A 24920-nucleotide genomic window follows, 5' to 3' on the forward strand; every position below is an offset into this window, starting at 1 on the left:
CAATTACAAGTCCACAGTAAATCTGTTTTTGACGTGTGAACTTAGCAGTATGTGTTCCATAATGCTGGATGCTTATAATTTATGACCAGACCATGTAAACCAATACTAAAAAGAGTTTTTACTTAATATACTTGCAGAAATTAGATATAAACTTCATTTATAAAATGATCAGTCAATAAAATTGAGAAGATAATGTTATTAAAATAAATTAAGAAAAAAATCTAGTGATAGTCATCAATATTAAATTTACAGTTTATATACCAAGTCAAGTTCTCAAAGCTTGTAAGATGGCAGGCAGTGTTTGTGAACATTTGTGCAAATCCCGTTTCCTTTTCTTTGCTTCTTTTACACACACACACACACACACACACACACACCAGCCCCCCCCCCCCCCCCCCCCCCCCCCCCCCCCCCCCCCCCCCCCCCCCCCCCCCCCCCCCCCTAACAAATAACGTATACCTCATGACTATATAAAAAGTACTAATCTAAATACTTGAGTAGTTTCTATGCAGTACTGACATGATATATGAATAAAGTTGACCGTTGCTGATGTGCTCCTCGGTTATGCCAGTCATAAATAAGGTGCATAAATAATTCATAGTATGGCCTTAGAACAAGCAGTTTATAAAAAACACTTTTGACCACCGGTTTGTGCAGCTTTTGAATGTTTCTGGCAGACAAAACTTAAAAGTTAATGAAACTTTTAAAATATCTCTTCAGAAATTCTGTTTCACGAGGCACCTTAATTTAATTGGTCAATTGAAGTATTTAAGGCAGCTCAATTTATTAAGGAAATGTAGATTATTTGTTGCCTTCAAATGTCTGCTCTCTACTATTGAAATTAATTGACACATTGTTACAGTGCCAGATCTAATCTAACGGATTCAGTGGGCAAATTCTCCAGCTATTGAGAGTGTATTACAAGATCATGCCCTGTCATTATGTTGTTATATTTATTTGTTTCTCTAATACTTAGAAATAGGCCATTTGGCCCATTGAGCCTGTACCAGATCTAAAAGTAACCTGTAATACATTAGAAAAATGGGCCACAAGCCATATCAAGAAGGGTTATGGGGGGAAAAGCAGGAATGGGATACTGATTTGAGATGATCAGCCATGATCATATTGAATGGCCTACTCCTGCACCTATTATTCTATGTTTGTAAGCAGCTACCACCATGATGCATCACTGACACTGCTGTTGCAAAATCCTCCCAAGTGCAGTAGAATAAGTGAACCAATGTCATAGTTTACTCCTCTGCTGCAAATTGCACTTGCTGGGTAAATCACATTGTATGGCTGACACCAGATTTTATATTAAACTCCATCAGCTCGAGAGGGTGGAGAAAATGTTTCAAGGATATTCTCAATGCTTCCTTGACAAAATAGTGGCATTCTCACTGATGTAGGAGTACCTAACTCTTGATCGAAGGTAGATTCAAAAATGAGCGAGCAAATATTGAAACTTTTGATTGGGAGCATCCAGAGAGGCCCAACAAAAAAGGTGTAAGGACCGCACAGCAAATACCCACCATATTGTTTCTGGCAAATATCAAGCCCAATCTGCCCCACCTGTAATATAATGTGTGGATTCATTTCTTTAAGTTCTGAGGTAGTCAGAGTAGATGCTTAAGGAGAAGGAGATTATAGGATGACAAGAGGTGTGGTGGAGTTGTGAATAAAGTGGTTGGTAATCTGAAGCTGCAGTGTGTTGATGAAATGCACTGAAAAATGAACTTCATGGCATATGAAGTTTAATCTAGACGAACTTGAGGTGATGCATTTCGGTACACTAATACATCATGAGAGGCAGGGTCTTGTGGAGTATTGAGGAACTGTGTTAACATCATCATTCAATTTGATTGTAATTGATCTATCGCAGGCTTGAAACCAAAGATCCTATAGCGGAGCAAGATAGGCGACTCCTGCGAAATGCAATGGGCTGACGTGTAGTTCGCTGCGGAGGGGATCCTGGGCATTTCCCCCCCGCCCATTTTAGTGACCGGAGCCTACCTGACCCGACCCGACTCGCGGTGTAATCAACATTGCGGGGGAACAGTTTGTGTGTGTGTGTGATTATAGGGTTAGATTCATAATTCTGTTAGTTCATATTTCTGTTAATTCTTGTTAAAGAATAAAATGTTTATAAACACACATACATGAATGTGATATAAATGTATATAATCATATAACACACACAATTATATTTCTTCTGATTTTTATATCCAATTATGAACTTTATTTCAGACTAGACAAGGGACACTAAATAATAAACATTGTAAACCTCCCCGCAACTTCACACACACTATGCCCTATCCCACCCCTCAACTCTCTCCCCCCCCCGCCCCCCCCTCCTATGCTGTAGTCCCTTAACCCACCAGCGCCCAGCCCCACATCTCTCCCCATGCTCTCTGCACCCCGGACCCTTCCCCGTCTCTCTCCCAAAGATCTTATAGCGGAGCTCCGCTATAAGATCTTTGCTCTCTCCCTCCCCTGGCCCTACCCAACCCTCCTGCGCCACCACTACCCCACTTGCACTACTCCCCTCCTCTCTCCCTGCTGCCCCGGGCCGTGCACCCCTTCTCCCCGCTGTCCCGGGCCGCGCACCCCTTCTCCCCGCCCATGTCAAAGATATGCGAAGAGACGGGAGCGGAGGCGGAAGCAAAGATCCGATCTTTGGCCGGAAGCAAGGTGGCGGAGGCTGGTTGCTAAAATGGGTCCTATAATCACCCATGAATCTGCCCATGACCGTACTACGTGTTTTGCGTAGGAGTAGGCCATCTTGCTCTGCTATAGGATCTTTGCTTGAAACTGTTCCTTTAAGCCGGATTCTTTATTACCATAACATTGTAGTCCAACACTGCTTGGGGCTGTGATGTGGATATATGGAGACTTGGTTATGGGACAGCTCAGTGTTCCAGGGTTTTGATGTTTCAGATGTGTCAGAGAGGGAGTAAATAAGATGGAGGAGTCGCTCGATTAATCAGGGAGCATGTCATGGCAGCATACTGAGAGGATGTACTGCAGGGTTCTACCACTGTTCAATATATGAAAGGTGCCAATGCTCTAATGGGATTGTTAGAGCAATGCCCCCTAATAGTCAGCAGAAGATAGAGGAATGGATATGTAGTCAGATTATGGAAAGATGTAAAAAGAGCAGGGTTCTCATTGTAGGTGACTTTAACATCCTCAGTATTGACTGGGACTTACTGCAAAAGGCATAGATGGGGCAGAATTTGTTATGTGTTGGGTTCCATGAGGGTTTCTTAAAACAGGACGTGGGCAGTCAAATTGGAGGAGGGACCATACTGGACCTGGCATTGAGAAATGAGATTGGCCAGGAGAGTGCTATTGCAGTGGTAGTGCATTTGGGGATGGTGATCACAAATCCATGGGCTTTAGTAATGCTTTTGATAAAGTTCCTGATGGTAGGCTGATCAAGAAGATAAAGATGTACACGATTCCATGTGACTTGGTTGTATGGATTCAGAACAGGCTTTCTGGTGGAAGACAGGGATGTAGAAGGGCTTTTTTTCTGGCCCGGTGGTCTGGGACTAGTGGAGTTCTGCAAGGTTCTGGGTGCAGGGACCTCTGTGATGTACATAAATAACTTGGACATAAATGTAAATGGGTTTAGATTCCGTTGGCCACAAAGCTGAGAAAATTGGATGAAGGAAGATGATATCTTCCGTCACCATGGATTAATACCATATCATATTAATGACTTTTAATATAGTAAAACTATCTAAAAGGTGTCAATCAGGAGCACAATCTGATTATAAAGCACTGAAACCTAAAAGGAAATAATAATTCAGATGGTCAGAGGTTTATTTTAATGAGAATTAATCTAAAAGGGAATGCAATGTGGTGTAGCACAGAAATTCACCTGGTTAGAAATTAGCTTGAACAATATTGATTAATTAATTGTATTGAGTTCAATTTTTGATTTAGCCTTGCATTCCCTTAGCCTATTCCACTTATTGCCATGCAGATGCCAGGAACATCTTGGGAGAGGTTTTTAGATGCTACATTGTTTTTTTCCAAAGCTTGAATTTTTCTTCTGTGATTGCATTTTTGCATTGCATAGAATAGAGTAGAACAGGAAAGAGCTATTTGAAAAATATTTGTAATATTGATCTTCTGAAGAGTATGTGCCAATTAATGCCATGACTTGCTGTTGAGACAGACCTACGATTTTTACTCTGTTCAAAATGTAATGAATTCACTTATCAATATCAGTCTTTAATCTGTTTCCAGTCAAGCGGTGCTTTCCAATCGTAACCACCACCCTGATATAAAATAACAACTTTTGGCTGTTAAATCCATGTCCTCTTGGTTGGCTGCCAATCAGTTGTTGGAAACAGTGGCAGGATAAATTTGTCTTTCTACATTTGCTTTGAATGAATGGAGTAACTTGAGGCACTGATTGTCCCACTTCCTGTACATAGGTCCATTGAAGTTAGTGGAATCAAAAAGTATAAAGACGAGGCCAACCAATTGCAGATACTTTTGCAGTTTCAGTTGTCAACATTTTTTTCCCTATCACTCCCATCTTTTTGGAATCTAATCAACTGAAAACAACCTTTATTAGTGATCTTCTTGTGCTTTCCTTTTGTGAGGAGATCAGCACCAACTTTTCCAATCTGTCCATAATTCAATCCTCAGCCTGGATCCACATTGTAAATTAACTTTGCATCATTCCTAATGTGTGATGCTCTAAAATAGATCACCAATCAAATGTTTTAAATGACTATAGCATGACCTCTTGACTTTCCTGTATTATGTTTTAACCTATTCAACGATCTTCCACGATTTAATGTTTTTTTTTCCTTTTTACATTTCAGTTCTACAAACATGTGGTACAGAGTGTGGAAAAGTTTATTCAAAGGGTAAGAATTTGCATTTAGTTTACAATTGATGTACAAACTTTCAGTGTTTAATCAGATAGCTGTGTGTCAGTAAATTCTGTTACCGTGAGTGAAAGGTTTAATAATGTATCTTAACCTCATTTTGAGGTAACATTGTAAACCCCTTTTTGTCAGCTATTTTATAGATTTGATACTTAAAAATTCAATCGCCGGTATTTCATTGACATGAGATCTTTTCCAAAGCTGAACTTGCTGTACCAGTATGATGCATCTGGGCTTATCGCTAGCATTTATATCATTTGCTTTTTATTATTTAATTAATGGGTAAAGTATCTGGGTAGTACTAAAGATGCTTATTTTCACATTGGGCATTTGGCAAGATTTTGCTAACCATTTTCCATTGCCACCCATCATTTTACAATGTGCTGTGTGTGCTGAGGAATTTTGGGAAGGTGTCATCTGTCACATCAAGTAACAATTATCTACTTTGAACGTAACATTAATTTTATGACGTGAGTTTTTCTAAATATCTTTTCTTTTCTAGTTTTAAATATTTATTAATGTGCCCATACGCTATGGTTTTGGCTTCTATCGCACTCCTCAAGCTAATTCTCATTTGGGTTTTATGCTGCAGTTGTTAAATTAGATGGGATCTCTGCTGCAGGGATCAGTTCCAGGGCCTTTGCAGTGTTTCTGCAGATGCAAGAATCAGCTCATCATAGATTTCAGCAGCACTTGCTGCTTGGTGACTGCTATTTATTTATAAACATAAAGTTGACAAGTAGAGAAAGAACACCTGGTTCGTCAAGCCTATCCTACATGTAATGGTTAGAGCTTCATGCCTAGACATTTCCAGACCCCATCTTGCAGCTATGTAGTCTCTTGTGGGGGGGGGGAGCAGGGTTATCATGGGAAATATTATGAGATTAACCACTTGAAGATGTTGGAGAAGAATTTAGTGTGAAGGGCAAGTAGACGTGATAAAGGTACTACATCTCTGGCAGTTTTTGAAGTTGCTGGAGTTTATTCTATGTGTCCAGGACATTGCTATAATGGAAGAGTTTCCAAACAACTCAATGAACTGTATCTTTAATTTCAAATCGTATCTCCTGGTCAATCTAAGTCTGTGAAACTGGGATAAGCTATGCATTAGCATGCTATCTAGATCTTCACATCACTTTGCAGAACTCTGAATCTGTGCTTCATGTAAGTCCGCCAGAGTTGCTAGGGTCTCCACCTTTTACAAGGTACAATATTGTCCAATTGTCCATCTTACAATTGTCCAAAAAAAACAACTGCATAGAAAGGAGTGATGGTTTTTATAGGATGTACAGTTATGTTCTTTAATGTATACCAAGTGGCTGTTGATATATATCAATGTACTGGCATCTAAACTTATACATACTCCATATTGGTTAATATTTTGTAGCAATATTTGGACTGAAGTAGTTGAGGAATTCTTCCATTATTCATTCATCTTTATGCAAGGAAGTGATTTTGTTGTTTGTCATCAGAAAGCATATCAGAGACATTGATCAACTGCCAAACCATTCCTTTAATCTGCTTTATTAGAAAGCTCAACAAGGTAGATGCAGGGAGGGCATTCCCTCTGGCTAAGGAGTCTAGGACAACGTGTATAAGAGGTAGACCATTTAGGACTGAAACAAAGAGAGATATCTGCACTTGGAGAGCTGAGTGTTTAGAATTCTCAAGTTAAGAAGTGTAGGTTGGGTCATTGGCTGCATTCAAAATGGAGTGAATATATTCAAAAGGGAATCCAGGCCTATGGAGATTAGAAAAAACATTTTTTGCAGTGAAGGATTAGTCATAATTTTGTTGAGTGATTATAGGGGCTTGGGTGTACTAAATGTCTGTTCTTGCATGATTATGCCATATCTGGTTCATTTTTTATTGGGTTAATATATTAAGCTTCACTGCCCATTTTCAGGCTTACGAGGAGATTTGTTGAAAATACAAAAGCTAGTTATACTGTCTTGCTCGCTTGCAGGTTTACCATTTAATTTAAATGATGCATACCAATAAAATGCATTCCATTTCCTTATGAAATTTGTTTGACTGGTTTAGAAATTTCCTAATTTATACTTGTGGGTGTTGCCATATCGACACCTTTAGCTCTTCGAAATTACACATGCAAATTTCTAATTAGTTTGTCAAATGTCATTAGTTTGTTATTGTTTGTTAAGGCAAAAGGCCATTGAAGAAATTGTTTGGCAGTGGTTCCTCAACCAATTGCAAAAAAGGATTTTAAAAACATATTCGATGTAGGTAACCTAAAGACAGAAAATGCTGGAAATACTCATCAGGTCAGGCTGCATCTGTAGGAAAAGAAAACGTGAACATTTCAGATTGATGCTCACTATTTTCTTTTGGTGCTGGGTGAGGTACTGCCCAATAGCAGCCATGCAGCAGGTTCAAATTTCATTCTCAATATTGGATGAGTTATCTCCCTCCCTCTCCTGCACCTGGTTTCTGTTCCTGGTTCCCTTGCCTGCTCTCTCCCCAGATCTCTCATATGCTCGCTCCAAAATCCAGCGCTGTTATTGATACTTGTAAATGGAAGAGCTGAACCTCTTTGCGTTAGTTGTAGCTTGTGTAGTGAAAAAGAGTCATGCCAATTGTGAAATGTAATTTTATGGATTGTCCAGGCTATAAAAAGGAATGTTTGGTGATTGATATGGCAAAACTCGGGCTGAATGAAACTGTTTCATTAAATGCATGTTCTACCCTCTTGGTTTAGAGGTAAACATCCTAAGAATAAGCAATATTACTACAGCTACAACCTATTTGTCTATTTTCATCAAATGTCGTTTTTACAATGGCCAACGTTCTTTGGGTTCGTATTTTGAATTGTTCTTCTATAACAGCTACCTTGAACTCCTCAGCATGGTATCTATCCATTTTCAAGTCCCAGTGGATTTCCAACATCGTAGAGAATATCACATCTATTCAATCAAATAAAATTTATATTTAATTTGAAATATTCTCCGTAAGAGTATTTTGTAGAGCTCCTTTGAAGCCAGATCCGAGTGAAATATCTTACTAGAATGTTTCAAAACAATTCGGCTTAACCAATAGTTAATAAAGGTTTGTACAGGTTGAACACCGATTTTCTGGCACCCTTAGTTCCAGAGCCTTTCTGGATAATCCGGTTTTCTGGATCAACAGAGGAGACGTCAATATGCCCCAGGCCTGCTAATGGCAGCCCTTCTGTGTCTAAAACACCACTGAGTGCCAGAAACTTAAATAAAACAAATATAAAATGTAAACTGAATGTGAATGGAATGACCTGCCGACCCATCCCTGGCACCGTCTCTACGGACATTTAAATCTCGGCTTCTGACCCCACTCTGGACTCGCAAAGTGCATCAGCAAGCAATTCTTCACCCACCGAAAGGACACAGTGTTGGAGTAATTCAATGTGTCAGGATTTCTGGAGAAACAGGGATAGGTAACATCAGGACCCTTCCTCACCGATTCAGCTGGCTGTTCTGGCTTCTGACCTAAGGAACGGGTGACGTTACAGGTGCTGAGACCCGTCTGACGGGTCAGTTTGAAGAAGGGTCTCGACCCGAAACATCACCCATTCCTTCTCTCCAGAGATGCTGCCTATCCCGCGAGTTACTCCAGCATTTTGTGTCTATCTGTGTGTTTCAGTGTTCGCCCTCGTTCACCGTGGACCTCCCTCCCCTCTCACCTGCTCTCGCTTCCAAGGTGGAGTATGTCGGCGATTGGGGAAGAAGGAGGTGGTGGATGAAGGAGGTGGCAGAGGGTAGCCCCGGCTTCCCACCTTCGGGTTGCTGCCTCCTTTACCCCACCGACACCTTCTCCCCTCACCACCGCCTCCTCTTCCACTAGAGTCGCCGACATACTACACCTTGGAAGCGGCAGCAGGTGAGATGGAAGGGAGCCCTACGGTGTCCGAGGGGCAACACTGAAACACATAAGTGCTAGAGTGACTCAGCTGATGTAATCAGTCTGAGGAAGGGACTCAATGTCACCTATCCATGTCCTATGGAGTTCCTGACTTGCTGAATTACTCCTGCACTTTTTGTCCTTGCTGGTGCACCTTGCGAGTCGGGAGTGGTAGGGGCTCTAAACGGTCAGGGTGATGGTGCGAGCCAGGGATGGGTCGGCAAATCTGTCCGTTATATCCGACATCTGTTATAAGGAGGTCATTAAAATGAGGGCTTACTGTAGCAATGTTACAAAATTTTGAGATTTTAAAAATCAAGTCTGCAATTTATCCCATCAGATAAAGCATAACAATAAGTTTAATTTGACACCAAATTCACTTTCATATCTCAAGTATTAAAAAAGTTATGGCCATTTTCATACTCGGAAATTAGCATCTTGTTCCCTATTGATTTTCAATGGACATTACAAAAAAGCTGTGATCTTGGATAGTCAACAGGCCATTTCTTAAGGAAAGATGAACATTTTTAAATAGCCTAAGTGTCCAAAGATTATTCACAAATAATCCACAATATAACATGATTTTTATATCTAATTTACATTAATTTATAGCCAAATGGAAGGAATTTAGTGTTCAATTGCTGTAAATAAATGCCCATTTAAATCGGCTTTCCAGTGGGTTTCTGTGAACGCGCTGGTTTAGAATGTTGACAGCGCGCTAGATTAGTGCCCTCAAATGCCGAGAAAAATACTGCGGGATATAAAAAGCCCAAAATGAACCACTCGCTATAGATAACTTTAATTACAGGGTTATATATATGCCCCATTTAATGTAAAAATAAGGTACATACCTTTAATTGTTTGCTCTATAAAACCCTGGGGCTGCGAGAGGTCGCGGAATAAAACAGTAATTTTAAAATTATCATAACTATATTATCGAGGCCTATAAAACTAGTAATACCTTTTGCGACCGGGTCTTGCAGTGATTTTTCGTTAATGATTTACTAGGCTGAACATCTGCGATTAGTACAGCCTAGTAAAAATCGCGTTTTAAACCGGCCCCCTCCAAACAGCGCCAAAATCGCCGACATGGCTGAGGGCAGATTCCCAATGGCGATTCAGGTAGGTTTTGTAACATACCTACTTACTGTATTGTCTTTGCGAAACAGTTAGGAGAGAAGATTGAGAGCATAGTTAATTCTTTCACGATGGAGGGGCATGACTGGAGAGAACGCTTGCCACTCGCATCAGTGGCCGTTCAGGGACTTTCAACTGAGCTGTCGTAATTTTGTCTGAATTATAGGGGTGGGTGGACCATTAGTTGCCGGAAAATCAGTTTTCAACCTGTAGTGAAATAATCTTGATTTTTAAATGTTTTCTCGTTTTCATTCATTACAATTATGTTACAATTGTAGTTAATTGCAGCAATTTTTTACATGAAAGGCCATAAGAATTTTAGTGTAAAGCAACGTAAAATCATTTTCTCAAACATGTTGTGAGAGTCTCATTCTGAGCATAATGTCTACTGATATATGTTTTTTTTCAAATTACTGTACCAAATCTCTCTCTTAATAGGTAGGAAACAAATCCAAGCAGCAACCAAAAATGAAAAGTAAATATACCTGGCCATTGTGATCTGGGTGTAGGAACTGATCATGTACCAACTTTGAGCTCTTTATTAGAAGGATATTCCTGGAATAAGGGGGATGAGTTACTTTGAATAACAAATTTATTGTGTGTTTATTTATTTTGTTCTTGTTGCGTCCAATGTGCCTGTAAAGCTGCGCAAGTAAGAATTTTGTATCCAGTGCTTATGACAAACATTCTTTTATTTTGATCAGAATGACCCTCTGCTGTCTGTAGTTTAGAGGAATGAGAGGTAAACCTATTTGTAATTATACATGATTTTTTAGAGAGTTAGATGTTATGAGGATATTTTCTTGATAGGGGGAGTCTGGAACTAGAAGACACAATTTCAGGATAAGGTATTTACTAAGTTAAGGAACAATTTCTGTGGAGCCTATTGCTCTTTGGAATTCTCTTTCACAGAGGACTTTGGATACCCGAGTCTTTGTATTCAAGGCTGAGAATGAAATGTAATCAACAAGACAAATAATGGTTAGATCAGTAAGCAGGAAAGTGGGGTTGAGCCTGAAAGTAAATTGTCCATGATCTTGCTGATTAGTGGAGTAGGTCTGAGGGTCCATATGCAACAGCTATTATTTATCTTCCTATAGCAGGATGGATGAGCTTGAAAGTTGGAAGCAGGACCTTGTTTGTATCAGATTGGTTAAAACTCTAAATTTTAGTCCATTGTGGATGATGTTGCCAACTTCTGTGAATCCATTGCTCGTGAAGATTGAAGAACGATTTAAGTACAGGTGCACAACCTTTTATCCGGTTACAAATAACAAAAAGCTCCGAATAGCGGACATTTTTTTCGGGTACTTGAAGAAAGGTCCTTGAAGACGTTCACCGAGGGCGGCCCGCAGAGGTGACAGCGGAACCTCCGGTCGGTCCTCGAAGAAAGGGGAACTAAATCCCCATTCATAAAAGAGAAGGTGAGGGTATATTGCGCGGGAGGGTTAATAATTGACAATCTGCTGCTGCCTGCCCGCTGAGTTAAAAAGTTCCCACGGTAGACTCACGATACACAGTGTATCGTGAGTCTTGCGTGGGAACTTTTTTAACTCAGCGGGCAGGCAGCAGCAGATTGTCGCTCCCTTCAGTTTCACCCCACCTACACCCCTCTGCTTCCCGTCCATGTGTGTGACCCCTTCCCTCCCCTCTCCAGCTCCCCGCCCATTGCACCGGCACGGGGGCTTTGCACTGTCTTCGCGTCGGCGATGCCAGCAGGTCACCGGAGACGTCAGGACCAACGGGACACCGACCCCCATGCCCACTGCAAGCCAGAGACCCACAGCCAGCAGCAGCCCAGCCCCGTTCCAACTCCAGAGGAATACGCTCCCCGTAGGGACAGAAGCTGATGGTGTGCAAGATACGTCTTGGGGTTGCGGATGAGGGGGTGCAGCTCGGGCTGTGATGTCTCCGGCCACCCCCCTGTACAGGAGCTGAGACTGGGAAATGTGGGGTTGTTTGCAGTTGCAGAGGGAGGGGGCAAGGGCGGTACAGTTCCCAGTCTTAGCTCCTGTAGCGGGTTCCTGTTGGTCCTGACGTCTCCGGCCACCCCCCTGGACAGGAGCTGAGAGAGGTCAGGACCACCAAGCCGCTCCCCGATGAGCCGCTACGGCGACAAGTGGCAGTTCGCCCACAGCCCGAGCTGCACCCCCTCATCGGGACACCGACCCCCAGGCCCACTGCAAGCACGGAGATCCCAGATCAGCAACTCCAGCCCAGCCCCGCTCCAACTCCAGAGGAACACGTAGGGGCAGAAGCTGATGGTGTGCAAGGTACGTCTTGTTCTTGGGGTGGCCAAGCTCGGGCTGTGGGCGAACTGCCACTTGTCGCCGTAGCGGCCCATCGGGGAGCGGATTCCTCTGGAGTTGGAGGGACAGGGAGACACAGCGGCTTTTGAGAATGGTGGGCAATCACTTCCAAAGTTCTGCCCACACAGTCAGTACACCTCTCCTACACTTGTCTCCCGCACTAAGATCATCTCGCAGAGAATGATCCCAGCCTAACCCTCCCTATTCTCTCCTATTCTGCAAGAAAAAACTACATTGAAGACTCAAACTCGCGATCGAGTAACTGCCGGGATCGAGGCGCAAACTCGCGACCTTGCGGATATGAGCCGAGCACTCTACCACTGAGCCAGCCGTTAAAATCTACTCTAAAAATCTTCCATTCCGAAAGCCGAAAAATTCTGAATTACGAAAAGTGTCTGGTCCCAAGGCTTTCGGATAAAAGGTTGTGCACCTGTATTGAATGTGACTGGTTTTATGGTGCTATTCTGCAAAGTTTTCTTTTAAATCTACTTTTCTTCATAGCAGTCTGCATTGTATGTAAAACTAAAAGCTATGTCTTGCATGGATATAAAGAAGATTAACTTAAAAACAAGCAGTAAAAAAGTAAAATCTGCAAAAAGAGGGACTCGTGGCAGTCATTAATCAGAAAACTAAAGGGTTTCAGGTTTATTATTATTATTAAGGGATGGCTAGGAGCAGAGTGGGGATCTTAAGGCTGATGGAAGAAATATTTTGATGATCTTCATAGTCGAGGAGGACAATAGAGTATCAGAAAAAATGAAGGAAAATAACATTCTATTGAAACTTTTTTAAAGTAACGAGACTAAGTGGGACCCGTTGGGTCCCAGTCACACAGGAGGCCTGGTCCCCCCCCCCCACCCCCCAACGCAACCCATTCCCCAACGCAATATTCCATCACTCACCCATAGTCCCTAATTACGCAGGCACGGCTCATTTCCCCTCATCCCCCAGCACTCTTCTCCCCCCCCCCCCCCCCCCCCCCCCCCACCTCTTCATGTGCGGGAGGATAGGTGTGGGCATGGGGTGGAGAGCATGGAGGGGGGGGTAGTGGCAGCAGACGCAGCTCGCACTGCTCACCCCGCACCTTCAGCTTTCGGCCTCACGCAGTAGCTCCCGGTCCCACTCCGACTTCACTCCGGTTGAACTTAACAGCTCCCGGCTCGTCGTACTGGTCGCCGCAGAAGCATCCCGCATGCTGCTCTTTGCCCGCACGACTTGTGGACTCAATCAGCACGGCATGTGGACTCAATTAGCATGGCTCACGGACTCAGCCCCGCCTCCGGGGCTTTATTCTCCTCGTCCCGGTAATTGACAGCAGGTGCCGGAAGGGGTGATTGACAATTCAGAAAATTCTTAATGTCACTTATTTCAGAGATAAACCAAGAAATTATAGAAAGAGTGCTGTAATGCTATATGCGTACGGTTCAAAAATACAAACAGGAACTGATTTTTTAAGACAATTATGAACTGATTTGAGTGTATTAAGTGTGGCTTTGTAAATGATACATCAGATAAAATTGAACCAGTTATATTTATGAGAAAATGAAACAAGAAACAGCAGATTCTGGAATCTTGAGCAAAGCACAACTCGGTGGGTCAGGCAGCATCTATGGAGGGAATGGATAATTCTTGAGTTGGGACCCTTCAAACTGACGAGGTGGGGGTGGTGAGAAAACAAGAAAAGAGAAATGGGGTGGGGCAAAGCTTAGCAAGTGATAGGTGGATAGACAACAAAAAACTGGAGTAATCAGCGGGTCTGACAGCATCTCTGGAGAAAAGGAACAGGTGATGTTTCAAGCCGGGACCCTCCAGACTGCATTGTGATACAAGTCGGGTAATGTATGTGACAAATGCTAGTTGAAATAGAGATAAAAGGGTGTCTGTTAGCAGATACAAGGAGGAATGAAATATAAAACCAGAGAGGGGGATGTGGGTACAGGGGGACAAGAAGCGGGGAAGTAAAAGAGAAATAGGTGACATGCGGACGGGAGATGAGCATACGAAGGAGGGGAAACGAGCAGTGTGGCTGGGGAAATTGGGGGGAAATGTGTGCGTGCACTGGAGTGGGGTTAGACAGGAAAGAGGTGGGTTCCTTGAAATTGGGGAATTCAATGTTCATAAGGTTAGTTAGGAGCATACCCAACTGAGGTTTAGTTCCTCAAGTTTGGGTGTGGTCTCACACTGTTAATGGAGGGGGCCAGGGTCAAAGGTTGATATGGAAAGCAAGGTTAAAATGGTTGGCAGCTGGGAGACCCAACAGGCCTTGGTGCAAGTGTTCAGCAAAAATATTCACCCAGTCTTTACTTCATCTGTAAATGAGGCACCAAATACAGTAGATGAGGTTCAAAGAGGAGCAAGTGAAGTGCTCTCACTTGGAAGGATGCTAGGGTCTAAGGGTGGAGGTGGGAGGTGATGCAGGGACAGGTATTCCATCTTCTGCTATTGCAGAGGAAAGTACTTGAGTATGAGGCGGGTTGGATGAGGAGGGACGAGCCAACCAAGGAGTTGTAGAGTGATTGGTCTGAACAGAAAGGGATGGGGAAGAGAAGACGCAACTGATGATGGGATCACATTGAAGGTTGCGGAAATGTCAGAGAATGTATTGGATGCGGAGGCTGCTGGGGTTAATGGTGAGGACCAGGGAACTTTCCTTGTCCATCTTGGGGATGGCGAGCAGGAGCGGAACTTTAAGGACACAGGCCAGTGCTTCATCCACAACAGCGGAGGAGAAACCATGTTTACTGAAGAAAGAGGTGCACAAAAAAAACTCATCTTGGGAGCAGATGAAATGGAGATTACGAAATTGTGAGTAAGCAATGGCATTCTTGCAAAGAGGAAGTGTGTGAGGAACGTGTAGTTAAGGCAATTGTGGGATTCAGTGGGTTTGTAAATTTGAGATGACAGTCATAGATAGTGTGTCAATAGCAGTTACTTTTACAAACAGCAGGCATTTGATAAATTGTAAATGTCACTGCATTTGCAAATGGAGATCTCAAGGGAGCAAAGGATAGTGATTCATATTGATGATGTGTCCAGTGACCTCCTTCAATGGTCTTTTCTGGAGTTCTATATTGTCAGTAAAAGTTGTTTGTAACGGGAGAATTAACAAAGTACGTAACTGGGAATAACTGCTAGATGGGGTTCAATCTGGCGAAATTGGGATCATCTATTTCTGCAAAAGAAAATAGAAATTTGGGGTTCTCAGAAATCGCTTTGGAAAAACAACTGGACTTGTCTGGGGGGAAAATTCACAAGACTTAATCAAATGTCTGTGTTTATTTCAATGTATATATAAATCAGTTTGAGGGTGAATTGAAGTGGATACAATCCAGATGCATCTGAATGACACAAAGACTGAAGGGGGTTAGTTAAACATATTACATTTCCTATTCTCAAGTACATAACATAATGGGGCTATACTAATTAATATGAAATGCGTAGTAGTGCTGTGAGAAACAATTTCCTCTTGGTAGTGTGTTCATTACAATGGGACACGAGCTGAAATTAGAGCCAGCCCATTAAGCAAAGATATGAGAATGTAGTATTTCTTTGCTGTAAAACTTTACAAAGTTTGCTTATACCATATTGTTTATTATTATCATGTGTACTGAGTTACAGTGAAAAGCTTTTGTTGCATGCTGCCCATTAAAAAGAGACAATACATGATTATATTCAAGCCATCCACAGTATAGAGATAAAGGGTACAACATTTTGTGCAAGCCGATTAAAGATAATTCAAAGTTTCCAATGATGTAGATGGGAGGTCAGGACCACACTCTGGCAGGTGAGAGGACGGTTCAGTTTCCTGGTAACAACTGGGAAGAAACTGCCCCTGAATAAGGAAATATGCATTTTCAAACCTCTGTATCTATTGCCCAATGGGAGCAGGGGAAGAGGGAGTGATTGGGGTGAGACTGGTCCTTGATTTTGTTGGTGGCCCTGCAATGTGACGTATATGTGGGTCAATGGAAGGGAGGTTGGTTTGCGTGATGGTCTGGGCTATGTCCACAAGATAGTTTTATGATTAACAGCTAGTCGAAAGCATGATATTGCTGTTAGCCTTGCACCCTTAAATAGACACTTTAAAAAAGGGGGAAAAAATAAAATGGTGTTCACCAGAGCACAATCAAATAATATTTTGTGGGAAACTTTGAAAACAAAAATCAGTATTACAAACTTATCACAATAAGATGGTGAAAGCATGTTGCACTGAACAGCTACAAGTACAGTTGACAAATAACTTTTTTAAAACGGTCTTGCAATTTGATGTGTATGAAATCTCCCATGGTATTTTACATGGATTACAGAAAAAAGGGAGGAGAGATTAGTGGATACTAGACTTAAGTGGAACCGTTGGGTCCCATGTTCACACGACGGGGGGCTGGTCCCCTAAACCAATATTCCATCTCCACCAATTCCAATATTGGTGGCCAGTGGGGGTGCTTTCAGGAATGCTAGTATGGGTGTTGTGGGCTGAAGGGATTGGTTTCCTGAGGGCTAGTATGGACAATGTGGGCCGAATGTATTCTTGGACTCACAGTTCAGTCACTCACAGCAGGTGGGCTGGCAGTTCACTCACTCACAGCTGGTGGGCTGGCAGCTCACTCACGGCTGGTGGGCTCACACACACCCTCCATCTCACACACTCACACACACACACACACTCCATCTCACACACAGTCACACTCCATCTCACACACTCACATCCTCCATCACTCACACACCCTCCATCTCACACACACACTCACACCCTCTCTTGAATCTACTCACACGGCTGAGTGCGGCCTCTGGACTGAGCGGGAATTCCGCAATGAGCGCGACCTTATCACTGACGGCGCGGGACTTCCGGAATGAGTGCGACCTCTGGATTCAGCATGGTGCAGACTCACAGTTCAGTTCAGTTCATTCACGGTGCAGACTCACAGTTCAGTTTATTCAGCAAGGTGCAGGCTCGCAGTTCAGTTTGCTCAGCACGGTGCAGACTCACAGTTCAGTTCACTCACAGCGTAGACTCACAGTTTTGGACTCAACTCGTACTTACGGTCTTCCAGGCTGACTGGCTCATGGCCGGCCTCCGGGGCTTTACTCCCCTGGCCCCAGGAGGGGGTGATACCTTAATCATGGTGACTGACAGGTGAGAAGACCAATCTGCTGATCTCATGATTTTTTAAACATTCATAACTTTTCTATTATTTCACCAATTGGAAAAAACCTTCGGGTGCTTGGAGGAGAGGAGGACGGTGAGTAAGATGGCGAAAAAACCGTAGCGATATAGGGTATCATTTTTGCTAAAATGTATTTACAGCGTAGGCTGGAAGTGGTCAAGATGAGTGTTTTAGTAATAGTATAGATTGACTAGCGCATGCAAATTGAACTGTTTGAAAGATGCTGCCTGGAAACATATCCCACTGCATCCATGTTGACCATCGATCAACTTTCACTCTAATTCTCTTTTATCCCACTTTTGCATCCACTTCCTACACCAGAGGCAATTTGACAGAGGCCAATTAACCAACATCTTTAGGATTGGGAGGAAACTGGAGCACTGCTCACCGAGTACCTGAGAGCAGGTCAAACCTGCGTCTGACACGTGCTGTCTGACTGTTGAATTCCTTCAGCGCTTTGTGTTTTCCTCAACACCTGCAGTTCCTTGCGTCTCCAAAGCTGGATAAATGACCGGGAAAGAAAGGGCACAGAACTATCTGTGTGAAAGGTGGAGAGTGCATGTGAAAACAGAGCAGATAAGGAAAATAACAAGAGAGCAAACAAAGGGAGTGAAAGCTGCAAAGACTTGAGGCTGACGACAGGAACCTGGAACAGAATGAAGAAGGAGATGAAGATAGAGAGGAAAAGGAGTTTACAGATAGGCTGAGCATGTGAGACGCCATAGGAGTGGCTATCTTAAGACAAGATGTGAGAGAGATCTGGGCCAAAAGAGTTGCTGAAAGCAGGGGATTTCAAATAATTTACTAAGATAAGGGTGCTCAAAATTTGTTACATTTCTAATTCAGGGATTCTCAGCAGATCAGACAACATCTGTGGAGAGATACCACATTTAACTTTTGGGTTAATGATCCTTCAGAAAGTGTGTTTGAAGTGGAAGATGGGAGGAAGGCTGGCAAGAAGAAAGGATAGGCCTCTACTGGGGTAGAGATGAAGACTAAGGCTATTTAGTGGTGAGGAAAATATGTTTGGCCAATTGAAGAGGTAAATCATTATCTTTTCCACCTGCAAAAGAGAATATGTTGGAATTGTGAGATGCAGAACACAAGAGTTGTCCAAAAAGATGCAGTTGTCATATTTCTTCCTTGCCAGTTGATAACATGTTCAAGAGATTGAAAACAGGGCATACACTTGTTCCAGAATTAGAGTTTTACTCCAGCTGACTTGCATGAAACCAACAATGCTACAAGCTGTGCAAGATTGCAATTACACCCTGATGTAAATCATACGTATGATACGTAAATCATACGGTATGAAATGACAATGATGAAGCAGAGGAGTTAATATCACCAGCAACTTGTCCTGAACCTCCCATATCGAATCAATGGCCAAGAAAGCACACCAAGGCTTCCACCTCCTTAGAAGGTTTAGGAAGTACGGCATGCCCCCAACAACTCTCACCAACTTCTACTGATGCACCGTAAAAAACATTTTATCAGGATGCACCACAGCATGGTTTGGGAACAATCCCTTTCAAGACTGCTTGAAATTGCATAGAATTATGGACATAACCCAGATCATCACAGACCAACCTCCCTTCTACAGATTCCATTTACATTTCACGCTGCCACTTCAAGGCCATTAGCATAATCAAGGATGAGTTTCACCCTGATCACTTCCTCTTCTCCCCTCTCCCATCCGGCAAGAGGTACAGAAGTGTGAAAATGCACACCTTCAGTTTCAGGGACAGTTTCCTCCCAGCTGTTATCAGGGAACTGAACATTCCTATCTACAACTAGAGAACCTGGGACTATCTTTAAATATACTTTACTGGACTTTATCTTGCACTAAACGTTATTCCCTTGATCATGTATTTGTATGCTGTGGATTTTTGCACGTGATATTCTGAAGTTGCTTTGCTCCTCTGACTGCACAGTTAACAGCCTTCCACAATGGAAACAAGTAAAATCATGGAATGGAGGTGATTGGATCTTTGTGTCTGTATTGGTCTCTACTAGACCTGCTCAGTAGTTCTTCCCTCCGCCATCACCTCCCTGAATAAAAGGTACCTTTGAATTAGTCTTACTGTGATATCCCAAAATTCGGTTGATGAAAAGTATTTCAAAGAAGAGCAGAAGCCCCCGACATCCTTGCCAGTATTATCTTTCAATATATTTCTAAGATGTTTTGCAGGTACTTGGCTGCTACATTTCGTATACCGCAGTACTCAATAGACAATAGGTGCAGGAGTAGGCCATTCGGCCATTCAATTTGATCATGGCTGATCATCCCCAATCAGTGCCCCGTTCCTGCCTTCTCCCCATATCCCCTGACTCCGCTACCTTTAAGAGTTCTATCTAGTTCCAGAGAGCCGGCCTCCACTGCCATCCGAGACAGAAAATTACACAGACTCATGACTCTCTGTGTGAAAAAATGTTTTCTCATCTTCGCTCTAAATGGCTTACCGCTTATCCTTAAACCGTGGTCCCTGGTTCTGGACTCCCCCAACATCAGGAACATGTTTCCTGCCTCTGGCATGTCCAAACCCTTAATAATCTTATGTTTCAATGAGATCCAAGTCATTACAAGCCAGAAGTTTCTTTGACTGTTTGGAGTGTATTATAGCTGTAAAATTGCACAAAAGTAATAAGTTAAGAAGCATAACAATGTTCCACAAAGTTATTGGGTGCTCTTCTACCTTGTTGGCATAGTATTTGTCTTCATTGGTCCTCTCTTGTCTTGGTAATCTCGGACTTCTGATTCCATAACTTGGAACTATATTTTCCTGCACTTTCCTTCTCTTTCTGGCTGACACGAAATATAACCACAACAAATACTTAATAGCCTCAACCTATAACGACATTGTTTTCCATTTTTGGATTTAGTTTGCTCTATTATGAGCTCTTCATTTTAATGAAATTCTTCATTTAATGTTGGGTTGGGCTTGATCCAGATGATTACTTGGACTCACTTCCTGTGCTATACCCATTGGTTGTTTGCTTTTAAAACCCTGGAGTTTAAATCCTACTCCAAGATTTGTTGTCGGAGCTGTCCCACAAAATGAATTATTTACTTAGGGTGGATTTTGATAGGCAGGTGGTTGGACAAAGGCCAGAGATGAACACCCACAAGGTGTGAGACAAAAGGATTATAAGGTTGCGATTTGTGAATGTAAAATGGATTGATGAGGTGCAAATTGTGTAGCTAGAGGAAGGAATGCGAGGAGTGTCAGGATCAAATTGGTGACTCTGGAGCTGGAAGACAACAACTCTACCGCTGCACCACTCTGCCGCTCAATGTAATATCCAGTTGCATTCAAACGTTAAATGTTCTTTTTACCTAAATACTTCATAAAACTAGCAGAATTGATCAAAATCTGCAATTTTTTTTGTTCAAATGCCAAGATTTTAATGTTAGTTCTGTCGATATTCAGAAACTAAGATGTATACTTTATTATGCACAACTGTTGTCCATTGACCACCTTTCCATTTATCTGCATCTTGTTCTCAAATTTAACTGAAATGTGATAAGCCAGTAGCATTAATTCTGCCTCTAGATGCTTATTAGCAATTTCCTTTATTAATTTCAGATTTCCACCACTTGCAATGTGTATCGCTTGAAAATGTTTAATTTGCTCTTTTATCCCATGAATACCCAACTTGAAGAAATTCTCTTCTCCATAGGGATTTCTGCTGGTCTCTTTTATCCTACCCGAGTGCCTGGTTGAAGCAGATACAATGGTGGCATCTAGATAACACATGGATATGTGGTTCACATATGCAGAGGAGATTAGTTTAGCATCATGTTTGTCACAGACCCTGGGCTGCTGTTCCTGTGCTGTACTTTCTATGTTCTATATGCACATCTTCATTCCTGCAAAAAAGACAAACTGCTAGAGTAACTCAGCAAGTCAGGCACCATCTCTGGAGATCGGGGATAGGCAGCACTCACAATGATTGGAGGAGAGGGAGGGGAAGAAAGCTGGATGTGAGGAGGGGCAACACAACACCAAGCTGGTAATAGATTGATACAGGTGAGGATTGATCAACATTAACTTGCCTATCTCAAAGCAACCCTTGTCCACAAGTTAATATTGATAATGGTGTCAATAATCCCAAGCTCCATATTATTTTAAGATGGGTCTTGACCCGAAACATCACCCATTCCTTCTCTCCCGAGATGCTGCCTGTTACGCTGAGTTACTCCAGCTTTGTGTCTATCTTCTCTCTTCCTCTTATGGTCTCGTTATGAATGGGCCTCCACGTTTTCTGCCAGTGTTCCAATGAAATTCAAGCTGAAATTCAAATGCTGAAATTCAAATGCTGAACTCTTTTTCCAAATTCATTTTTTGCAGGCAGAAGTTCACCCCAATCACTGCGAATCCTATCTTCAAATCAGCATTTCACCACTTGGACTTTTGTCTTGTCCAATAATGTACCTATTCCTTGTAAACGTCTATCCAATTTTACTTACTTTTCTCTACATGTGTGGATAGTTCAATATGGTCCAACTAATATTGTCATTAAACCTGTTTAAGATTCTGCTGTTCATATTTACTGATAGGGTCTCTATTTTGTTTAGGCAAAGTACCTATGTTTTGGCTTTTTCTTCTGTTTGCCAGGACTCTGAATCTTCCACCAAATCTCAAGCTATTGTTTGCTAGATTGGCTTGACCTCATTTTTCTTCCCACTTCCCTCTGCAAACTCCACTCACATAATCACTCTTCCAACACAACCCTATCTTCCCAGGAGCCAAAATATGGTATTTTCTATCCTCATTTCGTTCTTTTTTTTTGCTATCATTGTCCTATCCATTCTTGTCAACACCCGTTGCTCTATCATTGCCTGCACTATATTTAAGTCTACACACTTTCCTGGACCAAAAATATATTTTTCAACATGAATGTCCATGCCTTCTATATAGACATAAGGTATAGAAGTTTGTAAACTTTATCTTGCACGAAACCCGTTACACCATTTAACCTGGAAATAGACACAAAAAGCTGGAGTAACTCAGCGGCCCAGGCGGCATCTCTGGAGAGAAGGAATGGGTGACATTTCGGGTCGAGACCCTTCTTCAGGCTGTCTGACCAGCATCTGCAGTTCCTTATGACACATACCCTTTAACCTGTATCTCTACACTGTGGACAGCTTGATTGTAATCATGTGTAGTCTTTTCGCTGACTAGATAGCACACAACAAAAACTTTTCACTGTACCTCGGTACGCATGACGGTAATAAACAAAACTAATTATATCACTACCAAACTCCAAGGCCTAAGGACTGCCGACAATCAACTTTTTCTTTTAATGCAATTTAAACTAAAAACCATCCACTGCCAATTTGAACAATTATTTTGAGTCTGAGAACATACATGGGTGTTTGCCGTCTCCATTCCATTTTTTTAATGCAGTATTCTGAACATTCTTTGTTTTAAATGCAACTCAAATCTTTTCCTTTAGCTCTTTCAGGCACATTGATTGCTGCAATGCCATTTCCTGCTTTTCCTTGTACTAAAATATCGCCAACTTGAAATTAAATTTTTACCCTCTCTTTTCCACCACTTGCTTTGTCCATTACATGGCCTATTTCCTTTTCATACCATCCTCAGCCTTTACCTTCGGCGCAGGATTTCAACCAATATACAGAATAAATCATCCAATACCTCAATAGTGCTTCCTCCCACCCACCAGTGAGCATTCTGTTCTGACAGTTCTCTTCAATTCTGCTAATTGCAGCCTTTTATAGCAGTGTTTCCAATATGTTTTCCACTTTCTTAGCTGAAAATACATCATAGCCCCAACTTAGTCTGCTGTATTTCAACATCTACATCTTCCCTCCCAATCACCATGGGGCTACCCTCAACTTCCATTTTTTTATTCCAGCTGCCTGCATGTTCTGTGGATCATTATGGAACCACATTATCTTTAAATATCTTGTTCACCCTCTCCTAATTTTGTCCTTTGTTTGTGTTCTCTCTTCCACCACAAGTCAATGAAATGCATGGAAATACGAGACTCCAGATGCTGAATTCCCGAGCAAAGATCTAGAGAAACTCAGTGGGTCACACAGCATCTTGGGAGGGAAAGGACAAGAGAAGGCTTTGTTTGGGTCAGGACCTTTCTGATCATTCTGAGGAAGGGTCCCAGCCCAAAATGTCATCTGTCCTTTCCTCACCACAAATGCTGCCTGACCAGGGTTCCTCCAGCACTTTGTTTTTTTTGCAAAATAAATGCCTGACCTTTTCATCTCCCTCGGTCTTGACTAGGGCACTAAAGTGAAATAGCAATTTATTTGTTACTGTAAAACTGAGTAATCTTGTACCCTCAGGACTTTGGTGCCAGGCTGGCAGATTTTCCTCATTTTTGGAAGTTATTCTCTTTTTAATGCACCAACATAGTTTTAATTCAAAGATAGAAAATGCTAAAGTAACTCGGCAGGTCAGGCACCATCCCTGGAGAAAATGTTTAAGATTAAAATGGTGACGTTTCGGGTCGGGATCCTTCTTCACTTTGTTTAGATGTTAGTAGCATGATAAACGTTCTGGTGAACCAGGCTAATTTAAAGGGACCATGTCAAATAAAACCCGTGAGGGAAACCCAAAAAGAATACGAGAAACAAAATCTTGCAAAGAGCTGGGGACCCCCAATGAGTTTTAAAAAGAGCATGAGAAATATAAACAGTTTTAAGGAGAGTGCTGGTAACAGGGAGCTGCGAGTTTAAATAATGTGAGAAACTGGCCTCTGAGTTTAAAAAGAGAATGGGAAATGGGGCCCTGGTGAATTTAAAGGGACCACAAGAAAAGAGGCCCCAGTGAGTTTGAAGGGACCATTGGTAACAACCAGGTGGGCAAGGTGCCAAAATCAGAATTTCTAAATAATAGAATTGTAGATTATTGTTGTTTTCAGTTGAGCATACTTTATTTGCATCTCACTATTGTGTTTTTCTCGTACATTGGGGACTCAAAGCAGCATGGTTTGAAGCATGACCTTACAAAATCCTTAACTATAGCACAGTTTTTCAATTGCCCATTGCTTTAATTATTCTTCCCACACATTATCCTCAATGACATTGGCTTTTTAAACTGTTCAGTGAAGCTTAATGTAAGGTCATTTGATTAAACACAAAACAGTCTTTGAGGCTCATCATTGAGATCAGTGATTTTAGATAGCAGTTTTTTAAATGTTTCTTTTCCCCATTGGCATTCACTTTTGCATTGCATTTTTAATCAGTCAATTTCTTTCTTTTCTCCCATCACAAGTCTTTAGTTTCTCTCTCCCCATTTATGTTAAATTTACTAATATTCCTAGCTTTTGCAATTTCTGATTAAATATCCTTGACTGAAAACTTAACTGCTTTTCTTTCCACAGATGCTGCCTGCCCTGTTGGGTATCTCCAGCATTTTTTTTTGTTTTTATCTTTTCACCATGTTTGTCTAATCAATTTGTTGGGAAGAGGGAGATTTTAATTGGTCTACAATTTCTCATTGAGACAGGAATGTAATAATATT

The 24920-nt window shown here is 42.0% G+C and overlaps 1 protein-coding gene across 1 annotated transcript in view; it reads left to right on the forward strand.

Annotated features, from left to right (window-relative positions):
- Positions 1-24920, forward strand: part of scaf8 (SR-related CTD-associated factor 8) — a 110316-nt gene that overhangs the window by 15403 nt on the left and 69993 nt on the right. The window contains exon 3 of the mRNA XM_055639985.1: positions 4845-4889. Coding sequence (XP_055495960.1) covers positions 4845-4889 — 45 coding nt within the window. The remainder of the gene's footprint in view (positions 1-4844; positions 4890-24920) is intronic.

The sequence above is a fragment of the Leucoraja erinacea genome, chromosome 8 (assembly GCF_028641065.1).
Source record: "Leucoraja erinacea ecotype New England chromosome 8, Leri_hhj_1, whole genome shotgun sequence".
NCBI classification, from domain to species: Eukaryota; Metazoa; Chordata; class Chondrichthyes; order Rajiformes; family Rajidae; genus Leucoraja; species Leucoraja erinaceus.